Raw genomic sequence first — 9,786 nt, forward strand, 5'->3', positions numbered from 1 at the left:
ACTCAAAAAACACCTGTTTGGAACATTCCACAGGTGAACATGTTAATTGGAAACGGGTGAGTGTCATGATTGGGTATAAAGGCAGCATCACGGAAAGGCTCAGTCATTCACAAGCAAGGATGTGAACAACTGTGTGAGCAAATAGTCCAACAGTTTAAGAACAACATTTCTCAATGTGCAATTGCAAGGAAATTAGGGATTTCATCATCTACAGTTCATAATATCATCAAAAGATTCAGAGAATCTGGAGAAATCTCTGCAAGTAAGCGGCAAGGCAGAAAACCATCATTGAATGCCCGTGACCTCCGAACCCTCAGGTGGCACTGCAATAAAAACTGACATCATTCTGTAACGGATATCACCACATGGGCTCAGGAACACTTCAGAAAACCATCGTCAGTGAACACAGTTCATCTCTGCAAGTTAAAACTCTGCCATGCAAAGTGAAAGCCATATATCAACAACACCCAGAAACGCCGCCGGCTTCTCTGGGCCCGAGCTCATCTGAGATGGACTGACACAAAGTGGAAAAGTGTCCTGTGGTCTGATGAGTCCACATTTCAAATTGTTTTTGGAAATCATGGATGTCGTGTCCCCTGGCCAAAGAGGAAAAGGACTGTCTGGATTGTTCTCAGCGCAAAGTTCAAAAGCCAGCATCTTTGATGGTATGGGGCGTGTTGGTGCCCATGGCATGGGTAACTTTCACATCTGTGAAGGCACCTTTAATGCTGAGAGGTACATACAGGTTTTGGAGCAGCATATGCTGCCATGTCTTTTTCAGGGACATCCCCGCTTATTTCAGGAAGACAATGCCAAGCCACATTCTGCAAGTTCCAACAGCGTGGCTTCATAGTAAAAGAGTGCGGGTACTAGACTGGCCTGCCTGCAGTCCAGACCTGTCTCCTATTGAAAATGTGTGACGCATTATGAAGCGCAAAATACGACAGAGGAGACCCCGGACTGTTGAGCAACTGAAGTTGTACATCAAGCAAGAATGGGAAAGAATTCCACCTACAAAGCTTCAACAATTGGTGTCCTCAGTTCCCAAACGCTTATTGAGTGTTGTTCAAAGGAAAGGTGATGTAACACAGTGGTAAACATGCCCCTGTCCCAACTTCTTTGGAACGTGTTGCAGACATCAAATACAAAATGAGTGAATATTTGCAAAAAACAAAGTTGATCCGTTTGAACATTTAAATATCTTGTCTTTGTAGTGTATTCAATTGAATATAGGTTGAAAAGGATTTGCAGATCATCGTATTCTGTTTTTATTTGTTTTGCACAATGTCCCAACTTTATTGGAATTGGGGTTCAAGAGCAGAGATATACAGCCAGAAAGAACCATATGTCCTGTGTTAATAAAGTAGATTTACTTTTAATTAATAAAAAAGGTTTGTTTACACTGTGGCTCAGCAAATGTCAGCTCTGTAATACATATGACCACACTACTTCAAAAAAGTGCAGCAATTAAAAGTTTTGTTTCCATTTCATATTCAGTTGATTCCTTCATTTTGTGAAACCCCTTTCCCTTTGTGCTTTCTGCTAACACCTTAACACATTTCAGGCACAGATATTTTCCCTGCTTTAAGCCCCGTAAAGGGGACTGTAGCATTTAATGCAGTGCTCCTGAACTTTTTTCCATCATGTAAACCCATCCAAGAAAACCCTAAATCCCCCTGCACCACTAGATCCTTTATATTCAATCATAGATGCAGGCTTCTGACAAGGGTTTTGATGTGTGAGGGTTGATGACAGGCTTGGCTTATGCTGACGGTAGCTACAGGCATGCATATAGCTCACCTGCAGCCATTTATACCCTATTGAGAGAATTGAACATAATCTATGGGTAATTGTTTGAAATAGTAGGCAGTTTGAGATAGGGGGAGTCTGGCTTTCCAGGCTCCTGTGTCACATTACAATTACATTCAAGGATTTCTCTATCATGAACTCCAGATATCCTTCGATATTAGAAAGTTCACATATTCACCTTGTGATTTGTTGCTATTTGGAGATGTAACTTGTCTAAAACAGTGGCTCGTTTTATGTCTAAGTTGTTCTGTATTTATTTTCCTCCGACCATGAGGGAGAAATGGCTTAGAAAGTGTGTGTGTGTGTGTGTGTTTATTTTGGTATTTGTGTCTGTAGGTGTGGCGTGAATTCCCAGACCGACTGGTGGGATACCCTGGTCGACTACACTTGTGGGACCACGAAATGGGAAAGTGGAAGTATGAGTCTGAATGGACTAATGAAGTGTCAATGGTCTTGACTGGAGCTGCGTTCTACCATAAGGTAGAGTAGTTTGCATGCTTGTTGCTGGTCTGGATATTGCCAAAAGTCATTTAAGGTGTACAGGACACACACATACATACACCCATGTACACAGTCTTGCACAGCCTTGCCTTTCTTGTATGTTCCTGTCCCTTTTCACTATTGCTCAGAGGTGGAGGGTTACCTCATTGTAACACAACACCCTTTCTGCTATGTAGCCCTCTGTGAGAGCATCCGTTCATTAAAATGACACACTGTCTCTTAATTTACTAATATAATCCACACAAGCATAGATGTTGTGCTTGTGTAGAGAACAGATTCAACATCTTGTGTACTTTCAGTGATTTTGTAATATTGCTGTCTGTATATCTCTCTTTCAGTACTTCAATTACCTGTACACATACAAGATGCCAGGTGACATTAAGAACTGGGTAGATGCTCATATGAACTGTGAAGATATCGCCATGAACTTCCTTGTAGCCAACATCACAGGAAAAGCTCCCATAAAGGTATGCATGTCTCAGTTCAATTTATCTTTATTTTTTAAATGAATACATTTTTTTACTGTTTTGTATTTTACAAAAACAGTCATGAGGTGTGGTGAACGAGTGGTTAGTTAAGTTATGCAGACGTTAGTGTGCGCCAGTGCTTTGTCTCTGATCAGCTCTCGCCCCCGTCCCCCAGTCTCCAGACTGTGACTATGTCCAGGTGCAGCGCTGACTTTAAAGACCCAGCCTTAACCTCTGTTATCTGGGTGTCACTGGCTGCCTCTCTTCTGTTCAGCATGTTTTCCTAAGCTCACCGGAGTCTCTGGCAAGTCAGTCAGATCACAAGTTTTCTGCCCCTTTACCCCATCATCCCTGCGTTTCACACACCTCCTCTTGAACCAGTTCCTTGGTCATATTTTATAGAATGCCATTTTATTAGGTATGTGTTCAAATGTGGAGCATGACTCAGGGCATACATCATTTTTCTAAGGAGTGTGACAGTTCCTCCTGGCCACGAGGGCACACCTCTCTCATATTACATCTGAGTTATATAGCCTGTCATCAGGCCATCTCTTCCCTCTTTCTGGTACAGACACATACACAATCACATAGCACTGCTAGTTTCTGCTAATTACTAATATACAGTTGTCAGTATAGTAGTGCTGTTCTTTTTCAGGAGTGTATCATGACATTTCCATCTATAATCAGGAATTTTATAAGAGTATTAGATTCAGTACATTGCAGAAGTCAGAGACAACCAGTTTTTTGTATTTTTGTAATATCTTAAAAAATGTAAAAGGCACATTTTTAAAGGATATAATATCACTTTATTACAGTGTCAGCTCTTCTCAGGACTTGCTTTTATTTTATTTTTTTTAATTTGAAGGAATTTTTTTCCCCCACCTCCGACGTTCAGTCTTTGAAGTTTGTTTCACTTTCTGCTTGATGAGAGTCAAGTAGTCCCAAACACAATGGATGATGCTGAGGTCTCGACTGTGAGATAGTCGGTCCATTGTTGAACATCAGCAGCTTCTTTGTTTGATCTGGAATCTTTCTGCTTTTTTCCTTTTCTTAGTGACTGTGTCTTGACAGCTACACATTCATTCAAACTTATAGTGTTGTTGTCTCATCACAGTGGAAGGGATAGGTAGTAATACCTGTGGATGTTTTCAGATCTGAAACAACAAATTGAACCTGATTTTCTCATATTACTCAAAGATGAAAGCTTTCAGTGCAGTTTTTTTGGTGGTCTGTCAGGCCTTGCATTGTTAGGAGTTATCTATATCTATATCAATTTATCTATATCTTCTGTATAATTGCTGTTTTTGCTCAGCTATTTTCCTTTGTCTTTCCTTGTCCTAATGCATGTGCATTATCTTATGACAAGTCTCCTGAAAAATGAATAAATTATACTTAATGGCTGCTTCGATGGGAAATTATGTGAAGAATGCCTCTTGCTTCTGCACAGTGACATAGGCTGGAGTCAAATTGATGTACCTTCTGACAAAAAGTCATTCATCTAAACTTCAGAAGCACAAAGTGGACAAAGAACATGTAAAAATGATTTTGCCTTCCTTCCATGTAGGTGACTCCTCGTAAGAAATTCAAGTGTCCAGAGTGCACAGCGATAGACGGTCTGTCCTTGGACCAGACACACATGGTGGAGAGGTACAGTATGAATTGGGCTCTCTGCGTCTAGCTCTGGCAGTTCCCTGGCCCTGGCATGGCTTATGCCTGCATCTGAAACACATTGTGTATTTCACCAACAATCGCCTCATTGTGGCCCTTCGCAGGAGAGATGCCTCCAGCAGCCAGAGAGTGAAGAAGTTCTCCATCCAAGACAGGCTAGGCTTGCGTGCCAAGCTCTAGTCTGAACAGCACTGTGAGATTCACGCTATGCCAGAGCACAAAAAATAGCTTGTTTCATTTGTCTGTTCTGTTCTACTAAACTAGGAATATAAAGTAGACAAAACATCCATAGACCTACATAGAAATTTGAAGTCTTTCATCATAGCACTTTATATCCTTTGGCATTTGATAAATGACATGGAATATGTTTCATTTTTATGTACCTCATAGAAACCCTTGACTCATTCACATGACTCTTAAAATATCTTGTTTTTCAGTCCAATTCACCAGCTGGCAATAGGAAAGAACTTTGCTTAAACGGCTGCCTAACTAGTTAGCTTCACTTAACTGAAAAACAGTCCCTCAAGAAGGAAGACTAATTATAATTTTAACCCTTGAAAGTGGCACTGAAGAGCGTGATCAACTCGCAGCTGGCCTGCGAGTGATCACTTGACCTTGGAAGTGAGTAAAGAGTATAAGTAATAGAGTGTGGCTTCACAGACCGTCCGGCTCTGAGTTGAGTTTTAGAGGAGATTGATGAGGTCTCTTTGGTTGTGCTTCTCACTCTGAATACGTTTCCTGCCATAAAAGCTGGGCTCTACACAGCTCAGAGAATGCCAAGAATTTGGTAGTTCTGATCCCCAGTAGCCTGTACTTGTGCTTTGTGTTCCACGCACAGTCAATATTTTACTAATTAGTGGTGGTTTACTTAATTTTATACACAATTATTAATTCATTTTGGTTTACTGATGTTACCCTCCATGATCGTGATGACTTTAAAGCACCCGTCAGTGTATTTTTAGAGCCAAATTATATGTAACTACTGAATGTGTGTACATAAGATAAATAGGTCTACAGAGTTACATTCACACCCTAGATAAGTTACGTGTGCTGTTTACAACAAGCAGATCCAAGATGGCATTGCTTCTGCTATTAATCAGCTCTCAGCAACCTTAAAAATGCATCCTCATGACTAAGGCTTTAAAGTAGTAAACATGTCAGTCTTAAGCTCTTATCTGCTGGCTGCTTTAAAGAGTTATTGAGGGCAGTGTTTAATTTGTACGTGTGTTTCATTTTTTGATTCATGAAGATTATCTTTCTTTCTCTTCAGGTCTGAGTGTATCAACAAATTTGCGTCTGTGTTTGGCACCATGCCTCTCAAGGTCGTGGAACATCGTGCTGATCCAGTGCTGTATAAAGACGATTTCCCTGAGAAGCTCAAGAGTTTCCCCAACATTGGCAGTCTATGACAGGACCCTGCCTCTGTTATTTATGCCTTTGGCTTATAAGCCAGGTTGCAGATGCTCTAGCACTCACTGACACCCCCCCCCCCCCTCTCTGTAAGATAATGACTCTTTAAGAGTGAAGTTCTGTTTGATAACGCAGTATAGGGAAATGTGCTGTTTTTATCCACATGCTCTTTCTTGAAGACGGACTTCTAAAGCAACTGGGAGGAGCAGTGAGCTGAACTGACTAATGGAGTGGACTTATCATGGATGCAGTTTACGGAGAAAGTTGGGCTTCATTGAAAACCAGTGCTGTAGGCTTTGACTGGGAGTAAACATGTTGACTTTTTCTTAGATTCCCATAGAGAGCAAATAACTCTATGATTGCGATTGGAATAACCTCACGTCTCCAAAGAAATGTCTTTACTGGAGAAGGAAAAAACACTTTTAACTTTCGATAAGTTAATGTAACAAGATTGTATTTTCAAGTCATTTCGGAACATATTGTTATGAAATTTTTTGGGACAGTGCAAGCAGGAAGCCGGTAAATTACCTAAAAACGATAGAAACACATGAAGAGGTTGAAAAATGTAGAGGTTATTTTTTATGCAGTGACGATATACTGACCGGAACTGTAATAAAACATCTAAGCAATGTCCGAGACAGCATATCAGACCGGAGTCATCGTAATTAGTGAACACAAAAGTATATTAAAATGGAATATAATTCAATATGTTGGACATACATCATGGATGAAGTAATTGTGAGGGATGTAGTAAAATTTTAAAAAGATGTTATTTCTCTCTTTGGTTAGTACAGAGTTGTTGGTGAGAGTACTTTCTATAATGCTTCGTTGTCTGTTGGCTTGTCCCACATTTTTATGAAAGACTGGAAGATGCTCACTTGTTTCTGTCAAGGCTAGCACAGTGACAACCACACAGGGTCTAAAAAAAATCATGATTGAATGGTTCCTAGTAGTCATTTAGACAATTTTGAGGCACACACAGATGATCTGTGCTTCTGGTTGTTATCAGAGATACTGCTGCCAGTATTTATATGATGTGTTCAGAAATAGTAATGTAATATATCTGTGTAATTTATCTAACAGTTAAACCTGTTTTAAGAATATGCATTTAAGACATTGTGGGGTTAAGAAACAGAAAAGATGTTTGGGGCAGGACATGGGTCCTGTGCAGTAAACACTAGTCCTGAATCAGTCGCAACATTTTTACATTGTTTGAACTGTCATTTTAGTCAATGAACGTGGGTGAGTACTCGAAGGAGTGTTTTGTCTGCCGCAGTTTCTCCATCTGTTTCAAGTAGGAAGCCCATGCGTTAAGTCACACTTCTTTCTGTGACTGCACTAAGATGGTCTAAACCTTATGTTCTGTTGAATGTTCTTTGATGCAATCTGATTGGGCCATAAAAGAACATCTCTTACTAGGGACCTATCTACTTTGTCAAATAGATGTTGGGTTTTTTTTAACTGTTGTGTTGTCTTTTTTGTTTTAATGTCTATTTCGTGTAATAAATGGGATTTCTAAAACATATAATTGATGATGTACTGAGATTGTGTGGTCTAATCCTTGTAAAGCTGAGCTTTTTTTTTCCTGGTCATTTCTGTTGTCTAGGGATGGAGCAGATGCCTGAGCTCTGTGAGTGATTTAAAGGCAGGGGCCTGTGTGTCTGAGATAAATGCATTTCATCTCTATGGGGAGTGAGCTTGTGAAGAGAAATGTATTCCTGTTCTGACTCTTCCTTCACAAAGCAAGAGAAAGTCTGGTAAGGAGGTTTCAGCGACATGTAGAGTATTGGAAATGTCAGCAAATGACCAATTACATAGTGAGAGCCAGATTGTCTGCAGCTCCCTTCCTTATGAAGTGTCTGTTATTTAGCCCCGGTGGGAGTGCTGATGTTACTGTGTGCTTTGGGAAAATTGTGTGCAAGAGAGTACATTATGCGTTTATTTAAGACAAGCTTTAGTGTTTAATGTGAATGTCATAGTATTTGGGCGAGAGCTGTTTTTGAATGGGCAGTGCACTCAGGTCTACTACTGTTAAGGCTCACTCGTCATCTGTTATTAATATTCTCTTCTTAATCTGTGCTGTACAGTGTGACCAGCTCAAATGGGTGATGTTAGTATTTTTGTCAACTTCAATTAGCATGAGATCCTTGGAGGATCTCGGATCTCAACTACTTTTAAGTAGTCAGCTATGTTCTATTTATAGTATTTGTAGGGAGAGCCTTTGGTTCAGTACACCAAGACAGAGCAGTCAGCGTGTTAAGCGTATTTTTTTTTTTTATTGATCAGTATCTAGAGGGAAAAAAACCACACGCAAAGCCTCAAATAAAACACTTATATGAACAGATCTCCTTTCCCCTAAAATGGTCAGGTTTTAAAGGTCTGTTCTTTTCCCATTGCTGGAAGACGGTCAGAATCACACTGTCTCTTCTTCCCCGTTGGACGTAACCCCAAGTTATGAATGGAATAAGGATGGTGGACAGGCTTTGAAAATAGATGGTGTTTCCCAAACCAGAATCTTAAAATAGTCTTGTCTATTTTAAGTGGGAATTGTCCTGAGGCTAAATAACTTGCAAAATCGTTGAGAACCTTGGAGAGTTTTGGAAACGTGGTTACACATAATTATGGCCACACTCACAGTATTGTGTAAGATAGGCTTTCATTGTCAACATGAATACTTTAACCTGGCCTGACGAGATCTAGAACAATGGGAAAAGATCTTCTAAAAAAAAAAAATCTGCAAATTTTGGAACTTGAGTATGAGCTGTTTAATAGTGATATTGTACCCAGATCTGTAATAACAAAAAAACCCCAAAGTTTTGAAAAACGTAAGTGCAATAACTTACTGTTGTAAATCACACAATATATATAGAACATTTAACAAGCTTGAAAGTAAATAATTATTTTAAATGCCATACATTTAGCTTGAAGCTTTGGAGGAAAAAAACTTTATGTAATGTTCACTTACATACCAAAATCTCACATTTAATCCCAAAACCCACCATAGAACTAACACTAACAAGAACCTTCAGTCACACACACAAAATAATATTAAATTCCTCACAAGGATACTTTACAACATATTAGTTACATTTTTCAAGGGTGTTTCTAAACAACAAAAATTAATTAATGCACAAAGAAAATTGTACATGCGCACACACAAAAAGCATTATATTATTCTAGCACTTGGATATGCCTGCTTCAGTAGTATTAGAAGTGACAAGGGACCGCACAGAGATGGACTTTAAATGGCTCCGCTCGTATTTTGGGACATCTGCAGGCTTTTGTCTGACAATCAATGCGTCCATTTGTGTTTTAATCTTTACTCATACAGTCTCTGTTTAATGGTTGTCAGTTTTGTGTTTTAAGAAACAGTTTTGTGTTTTTTTTTTTTATTTTTTTTTTATTACAGTCTTCAATCTACCTCTGTTAGTCTTGCAGTAGAGGTTGGAGTTTATTCCAATAGACAAAAATCTATGAAGTAGAACACAGCCATATTAGTGTTGACCTGAGCTTCTGTGGCTGAGCTTCTAAACCCCCTTTCCCCCCTTTCCCCTGTCAGTCAAAGATAGACTAACACTGAGCACAGACAGCTCTGTTCTGTCACAGAATCCATATTCACAGATGTCCCAGCGTTAATTAAAAAGACTGCCTGAAAGTATGGCTGCGCAGGGACTCATCACCGCTGAGAGTCGATTATTTAGCCATGGGAGTGAGCCAGGCCCGGTGCAGTGTGGGACTTTGAAAGAGGAGCCATGACAGCTGAGGGGAAGCATGTGCAAGGCATGTTTGTTTTGCATTTACCCTGCACACAGCTGTGTGGACTGTCCTTTCTCAGAACACCGGAACGCTATAGTTGCTTTGCCCTCTAAGTAACCCCCTAACGGCAGGGGCAAGAGCAGTGAAACCTGTGTTTCCACGTTGCAGAGGAACA

At 39.9% G+C, this 9,786-nt stretch overlaps 1 protein-coding gene across 1 annotated transcript in view; it reads left to right on the top strand.

The window, feature by feature from the left end:
- The window catches only part of ext2 (exostosin glycosyltransferase 2), a 43,368-nt gene extending 35,985 nt beyond the window's left edge, over nt 1-7,383 (top strand). Inside the window, exons 12-15 of the mRNA XM_017700677.2 lie at nt 2,146-2,289; nt 2,649-2,777; nt 4,342-4,424; nt 5,716-7,383. Of these exons, the coding sequence (XP_017556166.1) occupies nt 2,146-2,289; nt 2,649-2,777; nt 4,342-4,424; nt 5,716-5,854 (495 nt within the window). The 3' untranslated portion in view covers nt 5,855-7,383. The remainder of the gene's footprint in view (nt 1-2,145; nt 2,290-2,648; nt 2,778-4,341; nt 4,425-5,715) is intronic.
- Nucleotides 7,384-9,786: the final 2,403 nt, after the last annotated feature.

Source organism: Pygocentrus nattereri, chromosome 15 (assembly GCF_015220715.1).
Source record: "Pygocentrus nattereri isolate fPygNat1 chromosome 15, fPygNat1.pri, whole genome shotgun sequence".
Classification (NCBI taxonomy): domain Eukaryota; kingdom Metazoa; phylum Chordata; class Actinopteri; order Characiformes; family Serrasalmidae; genus Pygocentrus; species Pygocentrus nattereri.